Source organism: Labrus bergylta, chromosome 4, assembly GCF_963930695.1.
Source record: "Labrus bergylta chromosome 4, fLabBer1.1, whole genome shotgun sequence".
In the NCBI taxonomy this organism is placed as follows: domain Eukaryota; kingdom Metazoa; phylum Chordata; class Actinopteri; order Labriformes; family Labridae; genus Labrus; species Labrus bergylta.
Genome location: NC_089198.1, coordinates 21403152 through 21426580, shown reverse-complemented (window position 1 = coordinate 21426580; position 23429 = coordinate 21403152). Strand labels below are relative to the sequence as shown.

The 23429-nt window shown below is 41.6% G+C and overlaps 3 protein-coding genes across 10 annotated transcripts in view; 2 read left to right on the top strand and 1 right to left on the bottom strand.

Moving 5' to 3' along the window:
• The window catches only part of clcn2a (chloride channel, voltage-sensitive 2a), a 44556-nt gene extending 26533 nt beyond the window's left edge, over positions 1–18023 (bottom strand). For 2 of the 7 annotated variants that reach the window (XM_020643715.3, XM_065954049.1), the window contains exon 1: positions 12964–13378. In XM_020643715.3, coding sequence (XP_020499371.1) covers positions 12964–13014 — 51 coding nt within the window. In that variant the 5' untranslated portion in view covers positions 13015–13378. Of the gene's footprint in view, positions 1–12963; positions 13379–17622 lie in introns of those variants that run through there. The other 5 variants (XM_065954050.1, XM_065954047.1, XM_020643718.3 and 2 more) reach the window with 5 other exon arrangements.
• On the top strand, positions 288–2597 carry LOC109991439 (zona pellucida sperm-binding protein 4). The gene is made up of 8 exons (XM_020643722.3): positions 288–624; positions 723–910; positions 1003–1100; positions 1190–1347; positions 1428–1620; positions 1709–1856; positions 1942–2017; positions 2432–2597. The coding sequence occupies exons 1-8, from the start codon at positions 336–338 to the stop codon at positions 2506–2508; spliced, it is 1227 nt and encodes a 408-aa protein (XP_020499378.1). The 5' UTR covers positions 288–335; the 3' UTR covers positions 2509–2597.
• A 176-nt stretch (positions 18024–18199) lies between the features above and the next one.
• On the top strand, positions 18200–22778 carry thpo (thrombopoietin). 2 transcript variants are annotated; one of them, XR_010666340.1, is made up of 5 exons: positions 18200–19483; positions 19620–19744; positions 19896–19996; positions 20090–20254; positions 20988–22778. XR_010666340.1 is itself a non-coding variant. In XM_065954055.1 (5 exons), the coding sequence occupies exons 1-5, from the start codon at positions 19471–19473 to the stop codon at positions 21129–21131; spliced, it is 534 nt and encodes a 177-aa protein (XP_065810127.1). In that variant the 5' UTR covers positions 18200–19470; the 3' UTR covers positions 21132–22778. The 2 variants fall into 2 exon arrangements, 1 of the variants encoding a protein (XP_065810127.1); XM_065954055.1 differs by having other exon boundaries at positions 19896–19982.
• The last annotated feature ends 651 nt before the right edge of the window (positions 22779–23429 follow it).

Below are 23429 nucleotides of genomic sequence, written 5' to 3'. Positions count from 1 at the left end.
TAGTCTGAGGTTCACACTCAAAGAGAACAGAACCAGGTTCAAACATTCACTTTATGCAATATTTATATCCACATCTTTTAAGAGGACGAAAAAGTCCACTCAGCTTCTACAGAACAGTCATGGACTGATTTCTCTTCAGACAGATGAGCAGACAATAAGCTCCACCTGTCAGCTCCCAGCTGATTAACCCTGCAGGGCTGCCACACTATTGACTCCTAACGATGGGAGGCGGGGTTCTTAGCAAACCACAAACAATCAATCATGTATAAAGCCTGCTTCTGAGCTCTGGGTGTTGTTGTCACAGTTTGGGCCAGTGTGTAATTTTTACCACCATAATGGAGCTCTTCAAGTGTCTGTTTGGTGTTGTGTTGGTTGTAGTTTTGGTTCGTAATGGATCTTCCCAGCCTCGCTGGGCGCTGCCTCTGCAGCAACAGCAAGAGCAACAGCAACCTTTTCATCCGCCTCAGCAACGGCCTCATGTCTCTGCTCCTGCAGCTCCCTTTGATAAGTGCCAGGTGGAGGAGGGCGAGAAGATCCAATGTGGGACTCAAGATATCACCACTGAGCAGTGTGCGAACATAAACTGCTGCTTTGATGGCCAGCAGTGCTACTATGGGAAAGCAGGTGGATGTGCTCCACTTTAGTTTCTAGTGTCTTTTCTACATGATGAGAGTGAGCTAGCTTTACTAATGGAACAAATTCACCTTTCTCTGCTCTCCCAGTAACTGTGCAGTGTACCAGGGATGGCCAGTTTGTGGTGGTTGTGGCTCGAGACGCCACTGTGCCCCTCATTGATGTGAATTCAATCAGCCTGCTGGAAGCAAACGACCCTTCCTGCACTCCTGTCGCCTTCACTGCTACGTTTGCCATTCTTCAGTTCCCTGTGACTGCATGCGGAACCAAAATCAAGGTGATTGCAACAGTCTTCGTTTAAATCAATATGAGCATATTCTCAATGCTTTGGTAAACTAACTTTGCATTCAATTAATGTTCTTCCAACAGGAAGAGGAGGGTTATGTGGTGTACGAGAACCACATGTCGTCCTCTTATGAGGTGGGAATTGGACCCAGAGGCTCAATCACCAGGGACAGCCATTTTGAGTCAGTGTGTTAATCGATCCTCCTTTTTATTGCTTTTGTGACCCTGTGAGGTCTCCTGAGCTGCAAAGTCCTCTACTCTCTCTCTGCAGGTTACTGTTCCAGTGCAGGTATTCTAGCACAGCTGTGGAGGCCCTTGTCATGGAGGTGAATGCTGTTCCTCCACCTGTGCCGGTTGCTGCATTAGGACCCCTGAGAGTGGAGCTTAAGTTGGGCAATGGGGAGTGCCACACAAAGGGCTGTGTGGAGGGTGAGTGGCTTAAGAGGGCAATAGCAATGCAAGAACACTGTATATGGTGCTATGCTAAATCTGTGCTTCCATGACTGCAGAAGTAGCAGCGTATAGCTCCTTCTACACTCCAGCAGACTACCCCATCACTAAAGTGCTGCGAGACCCTGTCTATGTTGAGGTGAGCATTGTGGAGCGATCTGATCAGAACATCTTCCTGAACCTAGAGCACTGTTGGGCCACTTCCACCTCCAACCCTGAGAGTCAGCCACAGTGGGACCTTCTGGTTGATGGGTATCTAAACATTAAATCACTTGCACAGTTTAACATTTTAGCCTGTATAGTTTCAGTGCTGTAGAACAAGCGCTCTTGTCGTCTCCAGGTGTCCTTACCATGATGACCGTTACCTGACCACAGTGGTGCCTGTTGACGGCTATTCGGGGCTTAATTACCCCACGCACCACAAACGCTTCATTATAAAAATGTTTGCGTTTGTAGAGCAAAACTCCTACGCCCCTCAGAAAGACACGGTACAGTCCACCTTTAAACTGCAGTAGACCCATAAGTGACTATTCTGCCACCAAATATATCTGTAACTTAAACTCTTGATTGCAGGTGTTCATCCATTGTGCAACAGCGGTGTGTTATCCCAGTAGCACTTACTCTTGTGAACAATCGTGCCATAGACAACGTGAGTAATTTCTTGACTGTTAAATGTGATTAACCTTATGCGCTCAGTTTATAAAACTTGGTCTGAACAGAGTAATTCAGAGTTTGGGGATTCCAGCATTGTCCTGTCCCTGTGTTGTGCACTGAACAGAATTGTCATATCAGCATCAAACCATGGCTACATAAGTTGCACTTCAATCTCTGGCCATGCTACTGTAACTGTAAAAGCACAATGATTCATATTGAAGTTTAAAACTCTGAAGGTGAAGGAAAATCTTGTAACAGAAATTGTTGTAGCTGGAAATGTTATATTTGAATAAATTCTTGCATTGGTGGATATTGAAATGTAAACCCTTCTGGCTGACTACTTCAATTAAATCAAAGTGTATGTGAAATTAAAGGTTATAAATGATCTAATTCTGTCTTTTTAATACAGGGAGAGCTGCAGTAAGGAAAGTTTCCTCAAGTCCAGGGGCTCTGGTATCAAGTGGAGAGGTGATCCTGACTGAGTAGAAGACTAAATCGTCCCCTCATGTCAAATCAAAGACATGACAAGCATCTGCATCTTAACTTTTAATAAAAGCTCATTATCCCTGGGTCAATGTCTGAATTGTTCTTTGAAGGTCACTGGCTGTACAATTTTTGCTGAGACGGCGTTTGTGCAGAGGCACAATGTAGTAATGCAACCCCTCTAACACTGCTGAGGAATCACAAGGTCTAATTACAACTGGATACTTCGCTGTAAGTCTATACCGCATGGAGATGTGAAAATGACCAGTAAGTCATGCATGTACTAGTTAGCAGCTGTGAAAATGAAAAGTTGGTATGAGATGATGACACTCACTGTAAAGACAAAGCTTACAGTGCTAGTGGCATGAACATGTTTTACCTTCTCAAATACTGATCTCTTTCTGCCACATTAAGATGAGCACCACGACTCCTGCAGGCGCAATGCTGTTCTCTCCTTCCTCTGGTGCTTTTTTTTTTTTTTTTTTTTTGATGACAGTCCCTCTAGGTTTCTGTGTTTGCTACAACTTGCAACATCTCTCCCCCACTGTGCTGCGCACTACCTCCTTTTGTCCCACTCGCATTCCTCCATTTCCCCCCTCCCCTCATTGAGATGGGCATCACGACTCTCTCTTTCTGCTCGCATGAACAGGCGATGCAGAGCAGCCGTGCAGTTTCAGTCTGAACGACCAGAAAAAGAAGGGAGCCATCCACTTCAACCTCCAACCTGCTGGAATGTGTTAAGACATGGCTATACGTCACATTCAAGCAGCAGAACGGCCTAATACATTAGCTGCATCCCAGAGAAATCCACTGACAAACACTAACAGCTGCTGCTAGCCATCCGATAATTTCATGGGAGTGAAATATAAACATGTTCTACTGCTGGTTAAATGCTCAATTAAAGCAAACCGGTGGATGCAGACAGAGCTGGTGTGTCACATGTAAAACAGTTTAAAATGACTCTTAAACACAGCCGTCTATACTTCAGAACAAAAGATCCTGATCCAGTCTTTGAATAACGGAAAAAATTGCATTATTGCTACTTTGCCTCATGGCTACATTTCCTGTTCATTTTCTACGATTAGAATGTGTTTGGAGAAAAAGAACCTTCAACTGAAACTTGGAAGGCTGTTCAGTGTAGATTTAAAAATAAAACACTACCTGCTCAACAATGTTGCCACTATGTTTAAGTAAAATGACACCCAAATTAGCCAATCACATTGTGTAACTATATTCTTGTCATTTAGAGATTTGCTTTGGTAATGCCCTTTCAATTGAAAGCTCAGTGACATTGACAAAGGGAGCTTAACCCAACAGAACTGCACCAGAAACATCTTGTTGACATGATAAAATGTAAGCCTCATTGGTTGTCCCTGAAAAAATGGCTCGCTTCATTTTCACTACTAACAATGAGCCCTCAAACAATCATTCTTGGGGAATTAAAAAATGGATGTCCAAGTATGTTAAACAGTTATTTTGTTGGGTAAGCGATTTATTTTTCGAACTGAAAGAAAAAGAATGCTTGACATTCCTTCATTTGGTTTTGTTTTGAAGCATTATTTTAGGTTAGAGGGCATTATCGCAACTAGACATGGGAAAACTGAATGAATATGAAATAAGATGGGATGCACTAAGGCCATGCTTAGTTTGTGATGTGTAAGTAATATGCGTGTCTTGTGTGTGTTTTCTTATTGTCACTAAAAAATCCAATAAAAATGTAAGCCTCTTTATAAGTATTAGTCCTCCAGAGGAGTTAGAAATTATGTTTATGTGAAGTGTTTACTCTTCGTCTTTGTGCTTAGATTCATTAACTTTCTAATCAATTGTGTATTTCTGCAAATGCACAGCCTCCCACTGCTAATATGATTCATTCATGATGGTGGTGAAGTGCAGCAGGTTTACTTTTAAAGGATTTGTTTAAATGTAAAATCTCTTTATAATAAGACATCTAGTATTGCTTATTTTAACAAAAAGAAAATACTAGTATTCTGCTTTTTTTTTACACAGTAGAAAAAAAACTCATACAGACTGAAATATCCCCAAATGACACCAGTTTAAAGATCACTCCACTAATTATTCATCTAAAGAGATTCATTAAAGATGTGTATGTCTTTCCTAAATTAAACAACCCACATCTGTCAACTTCTGAGGCTCTTGACCAGTGAAGTAATGCATGGAGGGAGGTGACACTCTTGGCTTTCCTGATGTTGATAACTGGTCTACATTTCATCCTCACCACTCTGGAGAATTACAATCTATTCAAGGCAAACTTAAACTTCTAAGGGAATCTTGACATCAAATTTTCCTGCTTCTACGCTTAAAGTATACACGCACTAACCCACTTACCAGCACCAGACAATCACCCACTAGGAGTATAAACATGGCGTGTTAATGTTTCTTTCTTTGGCCTGTGTGAAAGCAGTCATCAACCATCTGGAGCACGGACCCCTGGGGAAGTAGCAGGAGGGGCCTTGTGGGTTAAAAGAGCTGTTTTTGTGTAACCAGTGTAAGTCCCATGTGACCATCGGCATGTACATTAGTCAGTTCACCTCCTACATCACAAACCCCTCTGCACCAGTTCAAGTCCTGCCTCCCACTGTTCGCTACAGACTGGTTATTTGTAGATTAAATGCCCGCGGAGAGTAGCTTTCAAATTGTCGTCAAAATGGTTTAACAAGGTCAAAAAATGTGATTTTTAGACCATCATGGACAGGAAAAAAAAGGAGAAAATCTAGATTTGGACAGCGACAAAGCTTGCCAGCCAGCTGACTGTGATGGACTGAGTCATCCATCAATCATTCAAAAATGGCTCCCAGCATAAATCTCCTACTTAATGTCTTCTAATTGAACAATGTCTCATTATTTCCATCTAGAAAACAGTTAAGAAAAAGAAATAAAGATTATTCCCAACATAACTTCTTATTTGACAGTCCATTCATTCTAGGAATATACATCAAATGAATCCCCTCTCTAGAGATTATAGAAAAATCTGCAACACTGTTGTGAATTCAGTCGGTACAATATGATAAGATTCAACATATTTGACACATTTTGACTTTGAGTTGTTTGACTTCACTGTTGCTGGATGTGTCAAGCCCGTTTGCAATCAGATGAACACGAGAGCTCCTGAAAATGTTGGATTCCCAAAATTGTTTATTTTCTGAAAATGCTGCACATACATGATCAGATGATTTTCAATTGATTTACCGTTTGTGACATTTGGTCTTTAGCAGTGGTGTAAAGATAAACTGAATCGGTTCCACGGAGGCCTGAATGGCTTGTTGTAAAATCATACAACAAGCCATTGGATGGCCCGGTTTCATTAACCTGATAACCTATTAGCCCCTGTCCTAGATTACAGAACCTTACATTAGCTTGGAACTTAATTCCTGGTTAACATGACATTTTCTAGTTATTTTTTTCTAGGGTTGTTGAAATGAATCATTTCTACGATGCATCGCGATGCGCATGTAGACGATTCTGCATCTGTGCCGTGACAGAACATATCGATTATTGTACCTATATTTATTTTGATTAACAATGTAAGGAAGCTGATGTTGATAATGATTTCTAAAGCACTTTCTAAATAATAAAAAAGGAATTTCATATTTTTCTGACTGCTTGTCTTCACTGATGGAAAAAAAGTAGCCATGTGCAGTAATATAGAAAACTGAGGATGGTCCCATGGTGATGCATCGTTATATCAAATCGGTCCGCGGAGAACTGGATAAGTGAAAACATACAACTGCATACTGTGTTTAGCACCTTTAATCTTTCTATTTTTCTTTTTACTTTTCTCGAGAGTAATGCAAAGCTAAGGGGGCTCGCCAGTTAGCTTAAGTCAGCTCCCAGGGAGAAACCAACGACGTCCCATATCTCCGCAGCGTTTTGCAGTTCTCCACTTCAGAATTGAAGTCATGTAGACTTAATATTAAGAAAGGTTTGACATAACTTAGGTGTCACTACATTTTTGATCTATAAAATGTCGGTAGGCCTGGACAGACAGAGAATTAAAACGAAAATGAGTCTAATTGATATGTGACAACTTTCCAGCCTCCAGCCTATACTGCTACATCACTCACTTTGCCACCTTGCTCTAAGTCAAACCAAGTGCAAGCTTCGCACAACAGATGAAATAAAAAGTCCTTTATTATTCAGCAGTTCTCAGGGCTCTGTGGGATAATTTATTCACTGTCAAGATACAGCAAGGAGAAATATTTGACACTCTAATGATAAAGGCTTCAAACATCTAAAACTTTTGTCCTTGCTGTTTTTTATTTATTCATATTATTCATAAGAAGATTTTAATTTTGTCTTTACAGTGTGTCAAAGTGAAAGGAGCCATCATCACTGCAGAGGCATAGATTGATGATTTAGACCTTCCATATTGTTGAGGAGGTGTGATTACTTGAACAAGATTACTATTGGGTATTGAGGAGACCACCAGGGTAATAACAGGAAGACCAAAGCCTTCGGACTAATCTGAGTCCTGAACCCTCCAGGGACAAGACTGAAAATTAAATTAGAGGACAAAATGACACATTTGACTCATGCTGATGTCTAATACATAGTCTGAGGCTGCTTTTTGAATAGTTAACTAAGCCACAGCTTATAGGCTGCATTAAGGAGAAAAACCTTGATGCAGACTGGTGCACACAAGTAAATACCAAAAAGGCGAGCACACACACACACACACACACACACACACACACACACACACACACACACACACACACACACACACACACACACACACACACACACACACACACACACACACACACACACACACACACACACACACACACACACACACACACACACACACACACACACACACACGTAAGAAAGCAGCCCAAAGGACAGAGGAGTGCTCGGGGTTGATGTCAGAAAAACTGAAGGATCAAGCAGAGAGGGTGACATGTTTTTAGAGAAAGACTTGAGACAGGGGAGCAGGTTTTTTCTACATCACGGCACTATTAAAAAGATATGTTTGCAAAAAGAGAAAAAAAGAGACAAAACAGCACAAAAGTCACACAGAGATAAGTCTTTGGTTTTGTCAGCGGCTACACATGATTCAAAGAAATGAGAATATGTTATCTTAACTGAGGTGTCATATACATTTGAACAATAACCAATCCCCGATTAAAATGTAAAAAGATGACTGGACCTAATTTTGGTTTGCAGTACTTGTACTATCTTTAGTATTTCCACACAAAAAAACATGAACATTTGCTAATATTTTGTAGTTGTGGGTTTCATTTGGTGGCCCGTGTGTTGAAGGATAACAAGTAAAACACCACAGCATCATCCAATGTTACTCGCTATCATTTAATTACATTTAAAGAGGGCATATTAGCCCCCTTTTCCACCTTTTCAAACAGTCCCCTGTGGTCTAAATGAAACATCGGTGCCGTGCTTTGGTCAAAATATAACATGAATCAAGCACCAGAGGAGGTTTGTGACCCTGTATAAACCAGCTCTCTCAGATGCAATGAGCCCCTCTGAGTTTTCCCGTTAGACATCAGTTCTCTGTAGCAAGACTAAAAATGGCAGACCTGCGCAAAAGTTTTGTCCTAGGCTGGGGATGGAGTCCATTTGTGCGCAAAATTGATGACTGAGCAAGAGAGAATGTTACTCACTAATCCCATTACTCAATGCAACAACATTATCACTTTTCCTGTTTTCTATTACATCAAGAAAGCAGCTCAGTCACTTCCTAAAGAAACCCGGTAGGAAAACACTGTGTGAAATCAGTCAACTTGACTTTGCTGTTGTAATTTTCACCAGTTAATGTAAAATAAAGTGGTTTGATATATCTGATGTTTCTATTGAGTTGTTTGTACCATTTCACTCCTCTAATGTCTATGACAAATATATCTTACATCATCTCACCACTTTAACCAGTGGCTCTGATGTATTTAAAACATCAACCAAACTGACTAAATGATCATCTGTTACAATTAAAGAGCGCAGACAGTTATTTTAAAGACACACTGGCTCTGTTTTAACCAACCCTTACATTCATTTAAAGCGACTGTCTGGAAATTGTGCTTTCAATATTAAGAATGCCAACATGATAAGTTTGAGACAGAGGCATCCAACTTAGTGAAGATTGATACAAAACTATTACTAATCATTGTTGAGGAAACAGCTTATTTTTATATAAACCATTCCTCAAGCTTCTGTAGACATTGCCGATTAGGATTTTATTTATATCGCAAACAACCAATTTGTTTGAGATACAAATCTACCAGGCTCAGCCCGCAGCAATGGCGCATATCAGAGTTGTGCATCACTTTATGTTTGAGTCGCGTAGGTCAGAATCAGTAGAGGCAGCAGGAGCCCTGCAGTCTAAAAGGTGTTCTTTACAGTTTGTTACTGAAGGGTGAGTTACAAAATGCTTTGCTATCCATTTAATAGTGAGCAGTAGGAACAGACATGCAGCCATACACTTTGTAAGAAGTGGATAAAGCCGCTGTTTCTGTAGTGAAGAAAATGCAGAACTGCTTTCTATTGTCATTCTTTTTAAATGCCAGCCAGGGGAGACTCCACTGGTTTGAAAAAAAAAAAAGCATCTGATTGTATGCAACCAGACAAGAACACAACTCTACTTCTCAATGTATTTGTTTATAAAAATTCTCCCAATTAGTTGGCTCAATAACTACTTTTAAGTTGTCTTCAATACAGCATGGCATTCATTTTTAATGATAAAGTAAAGAGTCTCAATTCACTCTTACCACTGTTTATTTTGCATTAACTTAAGGCATTCCTGTTTGGTCTATTTTAGATGCTTTATAGATTTTATCTGTCTGCAATCTCTGCAGCGGCTCGTTCTGCGGTGTGCAGGTTACAGCACAATTTGGAAGTGACAGGACCTTAAATGGACTCAAGCCAGTTTCTGTGTGAGAACAGACAGAGTGCTGACTATGAGGAACTAAACCCCCTGAAGAGACACTGTGCGTGTGTGAGTGCGTATGTGTGTGTGTGTGTGTGTGTGTGACAGCGACAAGAGAGAAAAAGATGCTGAGAAGCACAAAGAAATGTATGAAAGTCGAATTCTGTTCGCATATCTTTAAGTTTTCTTAAAGAGAACAAGACTCTTCACATGATAGCTGCACCAAATGGCAACGAGATGTACACTAACAAGGTTTAATCCTTGAAAGTGATGGCAGTAAAATTGCTGACAGCATGCTCATATTTAACCATCCCAACTGGTCTGGGACACTCTGTACACCAAACAATACAAACGAGAGGAGAGAGAGACAACAGATCTCACAGAACACTTTTCTGTGCAAAGAGTCCTTTCTAACTGCTGTTCAGGAGACAATCTGTGTCCGAATGCTGCATTGTGCAAGCCAACAAGAATGAAATACAAATATGTGTAATCAAACCCATGAACTGGAATAAAGTATACAAAGATGCACATGATTCAGACATGGATCATTTTCTTTTAAATCTTGTTGTGGATGTAAAAATCACAATAGACTACATTAATATGGGCAAACTAGCCACCAAAACGAAACATTAAGATAATATAAGATTGTGTAAGCCTTTCCTGCAACACAATTAGCAGCTTCTTTTACATACAGGTTTGTTGCAGTAGCCTTAATATGCTTGTCTGCCTCAGTTGAATGGGTAAGAGATACACAGGAGTGCTGTTATTGATGGGAACAAACACAAGCATGCGTACGTTGAAAAACGCAGCAGATTGTGTACTATGTTATATATCTGCGGTGCTGCAGTGCCCTGTGGCGTGGGTTGGGGGTGGGGTTGGTGTGAGTGGAGGTGTGGGCTGGCAGCTTTTCCTCTTCAGGTGGAGCATGGCTTCGATGCCTGCGGCAGTCAAATCTTCAGGGCCTCCTGCTGCTGGAAGGACATATAACATGCCTCCTCTAACATCAGCTCTGACAGACACTTAAGCCACACGCGTTGAAAGGTGTGCATGTGTAGATGCAGAACCACACCCACCTACACAAATGCACACACAGAGGATAAATGCACATGCAAGACCTATGGAGCACACTTGCCCACACGCTTCTGACAGGAGAAAACACATGCACTAGAAAAATGCCTGTGACACATCCAGACCTCCCACAGCTCTGAAAAATGTGAAAAATCTTTAAATTGAAGGTAGCAACACTTCGACACCAAGGCACAACAGCTCCAGTCTCCGCCTTTTCCTTGTAAGCCCATGACCTGCGTCTTCTCCCCTTTACCTGCTCCATCCCTCCATTCCCCACGAGACTTTATCTGCATTTATTTCCCAGGATGCACTGCATCTGACAGCCATTGGGCCAGCAACCCATGCACCATAGCCTGGTTGCTTTCAGACTGTCTGTGGCTACTCAAAGAATCCTGCATCTCCACACGGAAACCAGATAACATCTGCTGTGGAGACAAAGATTCCCCACACTCTTGATTCATTGATGGTTAAAAATAGCTTGTTTATTCTCCATTTTACTCTTCCCTTTCGATAATGAGTTCAGAGTTTAGAGAGGAGTGTGAAATGCTTTCTAGGAAATCTTTTTGCTGCAGTGAAAGAGAGTATACAGCTTCAGAGCTGCTGTGCAAACCATATTAATGGATGTCATTAACATATAAAATAATAGTTTTCTTTACGGATGATTTTCTTCAGGTGGCAATGTAACCATGGCCACTTGCATTGTAATTAAATCCATTATACAGTCGTTTATGATACCCACCACATTTTATCTTAATTGATTGTCACAGAAAGCTCTTTGTTTGAAAAACTTGAGTATAAACAGGAGATTATTGTCGTTCTAATGTATTACTAAACATATTAGTAACTCACGCGGTTCCACTAACTTGCCAGATATGTATATAGACACTAGAGGGAATTGGCTGTTTCTCTTTCCAGCACAGTTGCTCTGAATGAGAAAATGACATTTCTGTGCTGGAAAAGTTATCGGATTGATCTCCATTTTTCTTTATCTATACTCTGTGTCATCTGCACAGTCCTGCTGCAGCACAAGTGGATCTGTGCTGCCGAACCTTAAGCAGTCACATAACTGAAAATCTTCTGAATCTTGCTGAAGGCAAACAATGAAACACAGAAGATCCCTTTGTCAACATTAGAATCCAATTTTAGACTGCAGCTATAAGGCTGCTATAGGACAGCAAGACACACAGAAAGCCTTTTTTTTTGTCAGATTAAGCTCTACATGTCATTCATTTTTCTTTGAGGAATACACAGACGCTGGCCTGTGGGAAGGTAATTGATGAATAGTGCTGCCACTTTGCTCTTAGAGAAGTATCAAGACACAAGCTGCACAATTGCTTGCACGTGCAAGAACACAGGCACACGCATCTATTTTTGGGATAATGGACTGATACGCAGGCAGTGAATGATAAAGCCACTGATCTAAGAGCTGTGGTCAAAGCGACAGGGAGAGGGGGGCAGACAGCACGTTCCAATCTTCAGAGACTCTGACTGCCATTTTACATTGCTATTGATCTTTGACTCTGAGACACACTGCTCTGCATCGATCTTTACACCATGGCAAGAGTGGAAAACACCTCTGTACGACTTGGGGCCCATCACAGCTGAAGGAAGATGGCGCGACTGATAGATTGTGCACACGTGAAAATGCACCCTCATGCACGGACACAGAAAGAAAAGAGGAACAGAGACAAGGGCACTTGAATTCTGCTTGCATTTCAGTCCCTTTATCTGAATATAGATATCCCTGCACGGTGCTCCGGGGCATCACTGTCAGTCCAGCTATAACATGAGAGAGGAAAAGTGGTGCATGGAGCAATTAATATTCAGAGACACTTCACTATTTGGTTCATACATAGGGTAGAGATTCTCAAGCAAACAGGAAAAGGATGAGGTGGAAGAAGACAGGGTAATATAGCTATTGGGGGTGGTTGGAGAGGGCAAGGAGGGACAAGGTTTGCAGGAGAAATAGAGGAGATATTGTAGACACAGGACGTGAGCAAAATACATGGTAGCACGGTGAGCAGAGTGAGACTCTATCATCTTGTATTTCGAGGGTATTAAAACAAAATAAAGACGATGAAGTGATCAGAGATAGCCATATATGCACTTCTTCAGGCTGAACAAATTAATCTGACATGGTTTGGTGAATTCTAATTTGATAAGAATTAATTATTTAGATGGGCAGGACGGAGGCTCAGAGTGACGCAACACCTGTGGATCAATGTGAATGAAGAGAGAGAAAGTAGGAGGGAAAAGCAGACGTGAAGACCCTCAAATAAGCGAATAAAGTCCGTTTTATGGGGAATGTTTGACTCCTATCTGAATACTCATACAGCCCACAATAAATCGAGCTACACATGGTCTCTTTCTGTTCTCATACAGGACGCAGTTGAGCAACCAGCTGCTCCTATCCTCCGGCCGAACATCCATGACAACACTACATTCCCGACACTTAACGCAAAGCACCTCACACGACCTCGTGCGCAACTCACCAAAGTTTGCTGATACTGAAGCGTCCGATCTTCGGCCTTATCCTTCACCATTGTCGCAGTACCCTCATTAAGACACCAAAACCAAGCCTGTCAGAAGTGCAGGTCGCCCGCGACTTAATCTGTGGATGCAGAGGAGGGGGAGTCGGAGGAAGAGGGAGAGGAATAGGAGGAGGGGGACTCGGCAGCGCGGAGAACGGCCATCACATGAGCAGAGAGTAACAGGTCTCTGATCAAAAGCCCTCGTGCATGCTGCAAAGCGCCACTGCTGCAACCGATATATGAATGAGTGTGTGTGTGTGTGTGTGTGTATGTGTGTGTGTGTGTGCCAGATGAGGGCTGTGTGAGCAGCGCCAGTGCGGTTTGACTGCAAAATACCGCCTCCCTCCTCCTCCTCCTCCTCCACTCTCACCGTGCTGCCGTCTCTCTCTCTCTCTCTCTCTCTCTCTCTCTCTCTTTCTCTGTGTGGACTTAGTGGACTTGATGCTCGTATTATTGTGAGCTCTCGCGCGGAGGCATGTGCAGGTGCAGGGACTCTTTGGACGAACTGTCATGTGGAGGGTTTTTGTTTTTCTCTGCGTGGTCATTCTGAAGGACTCAGCTGTCCTTCGCTCAAGATTTGAGTCATCGCTGGCCTGATTGAGTGTGATGAGTAATTCACAGGGTGAGGCCAGTGCTCGGCAGATTTACTGCGCTGTCAATGTCAGAAAGTTATCAGCGATAGCCTTATATTAAACTATCGTTCTGACAGGGCTCAAGTGTGGAGCCAACAAGAAATAGGCTTCTGGATTGAAAATCATCACAAGTCATTGTCTCAGTTGCTTCAGCTGTAAAAACCAGTTTAGCTTATCTGTGTTTCTTTATCTACCTCTTTTATAGGTTGGTGTCTGATCTTGGCTCCTCTATGCCCCTCACTGCAGCATTTCACGAAGTACAAGCTGAATGGATAGCTGCAAGTCTGTACTTTATGGATTTGATTTTTGTTCATCTGAATAAAAATGTCTTATTTTTCAACTTGTTGATCTTTCAGTAAGTTGATCTTAAAAAGGAACTCTAATATAATAGTTTTGTTAAAAGGTAGGCCTATAGACCAAATGGATGTCACCGAACTAATAGAATCAAGGCAACATCAGAAGTTCTGACCAACTGGCTATCCACACAATGTACATTATTTTTTTTCTCAACAGAGAAGAGCAACAGGAAGATTCAGTTGTATTGCATTGTCATCATCCTGTGAGGGATTTCAAAGTGCCATCTTAATGCCCCGGTTAGAGTGCATATAGGAGCTATCATCTTTGGGAAGAACGATTGGTATGTCCAAAGTGCCCTCTGAGTTTCAGCCTTGTATTAAGAGTTGCTTGAACTTCAAAAAAGTTTTGTCCGCGCTGCCTTTACTTTTTAAGTTGACTAAATTTGAGATAAGATGACATAAATGTGGTACTGGTACTCTTAATTTACTTAAAGTATTACAATTAATGTATTCATGGCAAGACATGGACCTTCTGTGAGATGACAGCAGTAACCACTGCTCTATGTAGCCACTTCCCAAAATGTCATTTTAATTATTATAGGCATATATTTTTTATCTGAAATGTGTTAAGCCCTTGTAACTCTAGTGCAGGGTATTATCCTCCCTCATTTTGGGATCTAACTAATCTGAGTAGAATCCACCTTACTGTGTCTTCAGATCTACTCCTTTGATAGCACCCTTCTCCAGATGGTTGGCTATGTCTTGTTCTTTTGTGAGTGCCTGAGCCTTTGCCTTTTACTTCAGTCAGAACTAAAGATTATGCCCTTAGGAAAGTGTACTCACTACCCAAAGGCCTGTAGTGCAGCTGTCTAGTGTCCTGAACTATCAGAGGCCACCGTCAGCCCTCTGAGTAAGCAACCAAGCTCTGTGTTGGAACTCTGATGTGTTAAACTGCTCAATGGGATGCAGAGTCTTCCTGTGGCAACACGGACACTGGCAGTCAAGGGTGACCAGTGCCATAACCCTGCTAGGATTGACACCACCCCCCCCCCCCCCCCCCCCCCACCCCCCAAGGCTGGCAAGGTGCTTATATGTCTAATTAACTAGTCTCATTAACCAGAATTTCATGCTCCAGGGCGCACCATGCAGCTGGGCTTATCATCTTCCCTGGAACTGCCAGAAGAGTGCAGAGGGCCTGAAAACCTGACTGAAACTGGGAACTGCACCAGTCATATACCTGTGAGTCAGGTTAAGCGTTAAATGTAAATGCCTACCCATGACATGGCTAATATATGGGAAAGATGGTTACAAGTGTCACAGTATCAGAGCACATGGGAGGTCAAATCATAGCAAGACTGTGGCCTTAAGAGTGCAAGCTTCAGGTCTCAAGGCCTCAGTGGGTGTAAAAAAAACACAATTGAGCTTTTTACTATAATAAATGGGACATAGGCCTACTAAATAAGCAGAGTTTCCAAACTGAAATCAAGTCACTCTTCATCCACATCCATTAATACTTTATGAAACTAGGGAGCTCCTGTTGCATGCTGTGTTGATTGAAAGCACTCACCAGAGAGTCAGTATAGCCAGTATGCCTGTCTCAATGTGCTGCATTAAACCAAATAGGATACCTAAAAACTATTTCCCTTATTGAATTCTTTACTTCTTCTTTTACTGTTATGAGTGTAACTGATATGCAAGTCGCTACACGCAAAAAGGCTTAGCGTTACATCAATTAACTTAGACATGGAGAAGTACTCACTTCAGTTTTTACCTTTACAGTGAGTTGCTGTAAATGCTGGTCGCAACAATTGAATATGCTTAGCATCACAGCAGTACACCTGGAAGGAGACCTGGAAACGTGCTACCTATACTAACTTTAAGTGTTTGATTGCAGCCATTGGGAAGGGGAATCAAGTGTGTAGTTCCAATGCACCTGTATTTCAGTAAGAAAACTGCTATCTTTTTCCGAAACTTCAATTACTTAAGGTCACACGTGATGTCAAATAAAATACTCGATAGCACCTATCGAGCATCCTCTGACAGTCAAGAAGAATAACAGACATAAAAAGAATCTTTACAGAGGAGATTGCATCTGACACTGAAAGCTCACACATGAAGGATTTTTACATTCTCACATCCTTTCCTTCGATGACACATGTATTGCAATACTGTGAGCATCTCTCTCTGGGCTTTTACTAAAGCCTTTTTGGAGGTGATACTCACTGACAGCTAAATCTGTTGCACTGAAAGATGTGGTGCCAAATGAGACTCACACCTGAGAGATAACCACTGTTGCAAGGATTCACTGCTGCTTTTTCAGGAGCCAACTCCCTTCATGTTTCCAAGACTCCCATGGTTAGATGGGAAATTCAGGAAGTCCGAGAGAGTTTATAACCTTCTTAGATCTAATTTACTTAACTTACCAATCTCATTGTGTCAAAACCGTTCAACCAAAACAATGTATCCAGCTTTGAACTGATGGAATTACATTAAACAACTAATATGGTGACAAGCCAGCAAGCATTTGAATAGCCAACTCTCTGATGCTTTACAGGTTAAAAGACTTAATACCTCTGGGAGTCAAAGCCCTCTAACTGGCTGTCAGATAAAACAGTTCCTGCACGAACGTAGCCGATTGGCTGTTGGCAGGGAAACCAGTTCAAAGCAAAGTGTTGGACCACAGGCACCGGAATGAGGCAGGCCCTCTGAGACCACTGAGTGATGGGAGGGATTTCAATCAAAAGCACTCTCTCTCTCATAAACATAAAATGTTGTCATTCGAAAACCTAATTATTTATACAATACAGGTACATGTGCATTCACAGTCCTTCAGTCTATTCCCATATTTCTCCTCCTCTTATAACTCATTTAAAAAACTGTCACCAGCTTCATCTTATTATGGAGCTTGCAGCAACAGACAGGCTATAGGCTGCTGTGGACCTGGAACTAGGTGCTCTGCAGCCCCAAGCCCCAGCACACTGACCCATATCTCTCAATCTCCACAGCAGGAGTCTTTAGACATATATCACCCACCTCATGGAGGCTAGTTTGGTACAAAACTACAATGGGAGAAAAACATGTAGTCCTATATCCTGTCATTTGTGACAATGAGGAGAAAAAACAACAGTGCCCTGTTTTAAGAGACTTTTACATCCACATGTCTGGAAAGCATGGGGAAACAAGACTACAATATTCAATGGTTTTAAAGAATTTAGGGCTTGTAACAACTTAGTAAAGTTTTGAGCTTTTGTGTTCATCTTAATTAATTTAAAGTTATGTTTTAAAATCAAGGAGAGCAGAGGAGTAATCTCTGACATTTACTTACCTTTTTATTTACCGGCTTAAAAGTAAATAATTTGCACATATTTTACTGAATTATATCAACAGTTTTACAAGGCCTTTCATTCTTTGATGCACAACATTAGGGTATACAACCATTCATTTTGTGGCATGCTTTACAAGTTTCATAATTACCCATCTTTAGTATTAATAGATAAGAGAAAATAGGAAAGTGCTATGTGAAAGCACTAACCACACAAAAATACAAGAGAACACCTTACACAACTCAATCAGACCTTCAATTGCCATTTGCCCTTGAGCCTGTCTTGGTAAAGTTCAAGAGAATCATAGATTTGAAACCTTGGAGAGATAACAGAATAGTGATCCATCTTGTCAGGACGCAGCATACTTACGGTTTCCCCTGAGTGTGCTTTTCTCCTCTTCTTTTTGACCCTCCTCCCCGGGCTACGGATTCAAAAACGTCAGCTTTGTCCCTCCATGGCGCCTTGGCGGAACAATGAATGGGAGAAAGGGGCAAAGAGCTACAGGTTGCAGCGCAAGGCTTAATGGTGATGTCAGGACGACTCCCGGCGCAGAGGATGAATCCCGGTGATCTCACGTCCCTCTAATGAAGGGAAATCTTAATATATCCGGGTGACCGGCCTGTTGCTGATACGCAATCCACACAGCACTGCAACAAAGTTGTCGACACGGCGCGCAATTACTGGTTTTGCGCCTCGTTTGAGCAGCGCGCAGCGGAGCTGAATTCTGCTGGCTTGCTTTGGAGAACAAGAGCGACCGCAGCCGGCCGTCTGTGAGCGAGACTGCATTGGACTGTGGAGAAAAAATAACTCTATAATAAGATGCTACAGGCTCCTCGTCGGCTCCAGTGGAGGTGGGAGGGAGACAGCGGGGTACTGGGTGTCGTGTCCGTGATGCAATGCGGGTACCGTCAGTGCCATGGCCCACAGCTTTCTCCTTGTGTGCAGAAATCCAGGCGCTCCGGTCATTATCTGAGGAGCCGCGGCGCACATTCGTCTTAATTACCGGCACTGGGGATTGTCTGCAGAGATACGAGGGGGAGGCTTGGAGGGAGAGAAAGAAAACATGTGTTAAGTGTTCTTGCTCTATCTCTCTCTCTCTCTCTCTCTCTCTCTCTCTATGTCTGCGTGTCACATCTCTCTCTCCTTGAATGTGACAACAAACACACTCTTGGGATCTTATATTAGACGTCATGCGTCTTAATGAATGTGTACAGCTTTGGTGCGAGGGCAAGGGGCTCGGTCAATGGGGTAACACGTGATTCTAAAATCAGAATGAATGGTGCATTTCCCCGTATTTTCCCTCGTCCTTGTCTTTGACAGCTATTATAGCCTACCCTCTCGCCTTCCAAGAAGCAATTGAATCAGAGAATCACCGCGTCTTCCAGCTGCGTCCCGCAGGCATTACAACCCGATGGATGATTGCATGTATCGGACTGAACACCGCTTGTTCACTTCTCCTCCCGGGTGATGAGTGCACAGAGAATGGATGTTAAACTATACGAATCACGTAAACACAACGTGTTGTCATAGAATAAACAGCCAAGGTTTTACAACTTAAAAACTTTGCCACAAGTTGTCCTTCTTTACAAGCTTTTATGAAAATAAAAGTGAAACAAAATTGGTTTACTGACACACTGAGAACATTGGTAAGATTGTGGGTGTCTGAAATCCTAACAAAATACAAATTTTCCAACTTAATGTGGGTGAACAATATTAGACACAACAAACAGCCATGTAGCTTACACATCCCTGTAGCAGTGTTTGTGTTTTTGCAGCTCCTTCTGACATCAATTCTGTGAAATATATTAACCTATGCTGCTGCCTTTATTGGACAGTGAAAGCTTAGTAAATACCCTCCTACAGGAGTGACTGGATTTGATCAGCTGTGTAAAGTGAGTCTTTCACAATAATTAATCATTAACTTTATAGTCAGCAAGCACGACACCTGAACCCTCTCCAAGCGAATATCAATGAAATGCCATTTTCCGTCCATTACTTTTTGTTATTCTGTTCAGCAGGAAAGTTGGAGCGCTTCCTGCTCTCAGGCTAGATAACACTCTCGCACTTCCCACTCCTGAATGAGAAGGTGGGAAATTAAATACTTGAGAAGACAAAAAGGACACACAGCTCCCCCACAGTGGACACAGGGCATTTTCCACCTGGCAGCGTTTTCTTAATGGAACAAATGTGGACTTATTAGGAGCAGCCAAGCAGGGCATGGCGTTAAGCAGTGAGTAGTGAAACTAAAAACTTTGACTTATGAGGTTTTTAATTCACTAGTTCTTAGTTGATCATTTCAATGCTAAGCTTAATATGTAAAAAGCCAAACAAACTCTGCTTCAGTGCTTGTTGATGTGTTTGTTTAGGACTTCTGCTGCTCTGTTTGGTAGCCTCTGAGGTGTGGGATGCCGAGACCAAACCCACAGAATTTGTGTGTAATAAAGTCGCCAGGAGGGCTTTAAACATTGTGGCAGAGCTGGAAAGTGCCCTGGTGAGGATGTGTAGTTGTCTCACTTCTGCTAAAAGACAAACATTTTCTGTAATTCTCACCTGCTGAATCCAATCATCTGTAGTCTGCCGTCGGTCTGCTTATCTTTAAACCACCTTCTTGTCATGCGTCTCTTCTGTCTCCTCCCTTGCAGACTAATTGTAGCGGCTTGTCGACCCTCTCCACACCAGTTCAGCTCCCATGTATTGAGCTCCATGTAGCATCTTGGGAAAACAAATCAGTATGTCGGCACATGTATGAGTTTTTCTTGTTGTCGAATATTCTCTCAAAACAAAATATCACTGCTGATCTTTCTGTTTACCTGAACCATCTTTTGTGTTACCACAGAACCAGGAGAAGAGAGGAGATGTAGTTGCGTCCTTGAGGCTTCTTACTGGAGGTGTGGAGGTTTTGAAGGCTCTGAACCAGTCGAGATGTGCCGTTTCACAACTGCAGAGGCTGGAGAAGAACATTAACAACTACCTGCTCATTCTTAGAAACCTTCAGCTGAGTGTAAGACAACCTTGTGAACATTTATAATGCAAACATGCACAAAATAAATCCCGGCAAGCACTGATTTTGGTGATTTGATGGTATGAATAAGTTTACATTTTTAAATAAAATCCAGTGTTTTACTTTCACTTCTGGAAGCCTTTTGACCTGGAAATCAACAAATCAAAGTTAACTGGGCACAATCTGTCATCATCGCCCACACAGAAAAGACATTACAACAAACCTAGCCAAGATAAATTCATCAGTTTGTTGCTGAATATTCACACAAACCAAGTGAAAACGTGTTGATGGGCTTCTCTCTCACTGGTTTCATCTGATTAGGAGGCATTATCAGTTCACTCTGGTGTGGAAATATCCTGCTTTCTCATAAATCTGTGAGTTTCTGGACTATCTGTGCCCTGGGGGTGATGATGTTATGTTGTGTGACCTCAAACCTTCCTTCCTCAGGACAGGAAGAAGATAGCGGTGCATACTTTCCAAGTGAAAGAGAGTACAAGAGGAATGTTCTGTGTCACTGTAAAAGTTCATCGTGGATTTCTTTTTTTAAGATTTTTTTTTTTTTTACCTGTATGTCCACCTGTAAAGGCTACATTTGAACTTATGTTGGTTGTTATGTCACACACATGTTTTGGTTTAATTTGCAGCCTCGTTTTTTTAATCAATTATCTTCATTTTTCTTGCTCTGCATTGTTAAAACACTCTTCATTGTTGTATGTTCTGTTGTGACCACCAGGGGCCATTGGTGAGTCCGGCATTGTCCTGTGTTCCTCAAAGCACCTACAGTCTCAGCACATTCCTGCTGAACTACAATCAACTGATAACAGGCAAACTGGAACGTTTCATGAATGCCCTGGAAGATAGATGCACTTCTTCGTGACACAAAATGAACTTCAGTGGACCTTCAAAAACTGGGAATGGGCTCAACTAGGGACAAAGGTCGAAAAAAAAGAAGAATGAAGATGTATCAGGGAATAACAGTCACAGGGATCTGGATTGATCATTGCCATTCTGAAATGTCTAATTTATGAAAAGTGTTATCTTTTATTGTTGTGTTTTTCTTTTGGTAAACTTTCTTAGAGTAAGATGCAAACATATTTAATTCCCTGCTGGTTGAATTCACTACTTCTGGAAAAGCAGAGGAAAGCAAACTACATCAAGTCTGCATCAATGCTTAGCAAGAGCGTTTTTTTTGTGTAACTTTCATATCAATTTATTAGAAAAAAAAAACCCACAGCGTTTCAGTCCCTCTTAACCTTTCTCAAGCGTGTTATCAAACCAGGAAAAAGTATTTGATCGATTATGTCATCACATGTTCTACCTCTAATGTCATTTACAGGATCAAATATCCTTGTGGATTATCCTATGTTTGTTAAATATCACGTCTACGACAGCAAAGAATGAGTGTGGGATTACCCTGTAGCAGTTTATTTCAATGACTTTGACATCTCATCATTCAGGTTCCAGGGCAAGACAACACTGCCTGAGAGAGGTGGTAATATTGACCACATTCTCAACAGAAGGGAAGTGTACTGGGTTTCTAACTGTATCCCTCAAAGGTTTAAATGATGAGATCCCATGGGATGTTAGACTCTAAGGAGTTCAGTTCTTTGTAAGACACAGTGATGGTACAAACGAGATAACGATTGTAACTCATGTGATTGTATTTTTATGATTTATAAAAAGTGTAAGGCCCTTGTTTTTATTCATTAGATATGGTATTTCTGTAAATAGTCCTGTAAATAGGTCATGTTTTTTGTGGTAGAGTCTCATTGTTTCATTTAACTGTATTTTCTCTCCTCCAGTGCCTGTTAATTTGTATTTAGATTTTTTTTTTACCTTTATATATGTGGATATTGTGTTGACTGACTCTACACATGTTGCTGCTGATGACTGAGAGAGACTTCTAATTATACTTAATGTCCCACACCTGTGCACACACATAGCAGGCAGAGCACTGAGTACTTAAGATCATGATGGGGAAATAGTTTGAGAACACACTTGACAAAGGTTCAGAGGGACTGAAATGTTTTTCCAATAAATTTGTGATGCCAAGCAAGAGAAGTGCGGGCATTTTTTCTTTTAAATGTGATAGTTTTATGTCCTGTGTATACTTCATGAGATAGTTGGATGTCTGAACCTCATTTAAAACATCCAACTTTACTGCCAGACTTGTTTTGTCTCGCGGCACAACCATTCAAAGTGAATGTAGACCCCCAGCAAATATCCATTCTGATAAATATCTTGGTTTTACCTTTATAAAGGGTATTAGGCAAATACAGATCCGTCCTTGCACATTAGTTGAATTTAAAGAACAATAATAGAAAATAAGAATATTACAAAATAGTGAGTTGTACTATATTTTTTAGGGTTAAAAGTTTAAAACGTTAGTGCATTTCTTTTTTTAGCTAGCATTTGGCCAAGTAGGTACCAACACTTTGTGGTCAGGTTAAGAGAAGCTTGAAAGCCTCAGATGGTGGTCGTCATCATTGAAATGCTGTTTGGAATGTACTTTTGGTCAGGCATAGTGGTGGAGCTGAGATGGGCCTTTTGCCTCCTGGCAAAGAGCTACAACTGGCCTGCTTGCAGTCAGATCAGTCACGCCCTTAATATGCAGAACTCTTATCCTTCATCAAATCAAAACAGATGACTCATGAGGTTTTTAGACCAAAGTCGTTTTAGTACCAGGTTGTAAACATGCTGTCGAAATGGGCATTTTAACATAGGTGTGTAAGGACTTCCGGGGTTTTTGGAGCCAGTCTCAAGTGGGGACTCAAGGAACTCTTTCCACTTAAGCATTGCTTTCCTTTTTCATCACAGGATATTGCAGCTTGAGTTATAACATTAACACCATAAACTGTATAAAACATGGACTAAGTCAGTCTCGTCACCCAATGGTAACTGAAGGGAAGCTTTAAAGTCCAATAATGGCAGGCGGCATATTGAAAATGCTGTCTCAACCTAGCTTTCGGTCAGCCTAGTTCAGGCAAAGAAGTGGAGCTCAGTTGGGCCTTAAGCCTCCTCATAAACAGTCAAAACCATTGACTGCACATTAAGATGAATAAAGCAGCAGCCGCCTGAGAGAAGCCAAAAGATTAAGAGCTCCCCCTAGTGACTGGCTGTAGTGTAAGTAATACACCCCATCCTCTATGTTAAAGGATAAAACATTGAAAAAAAA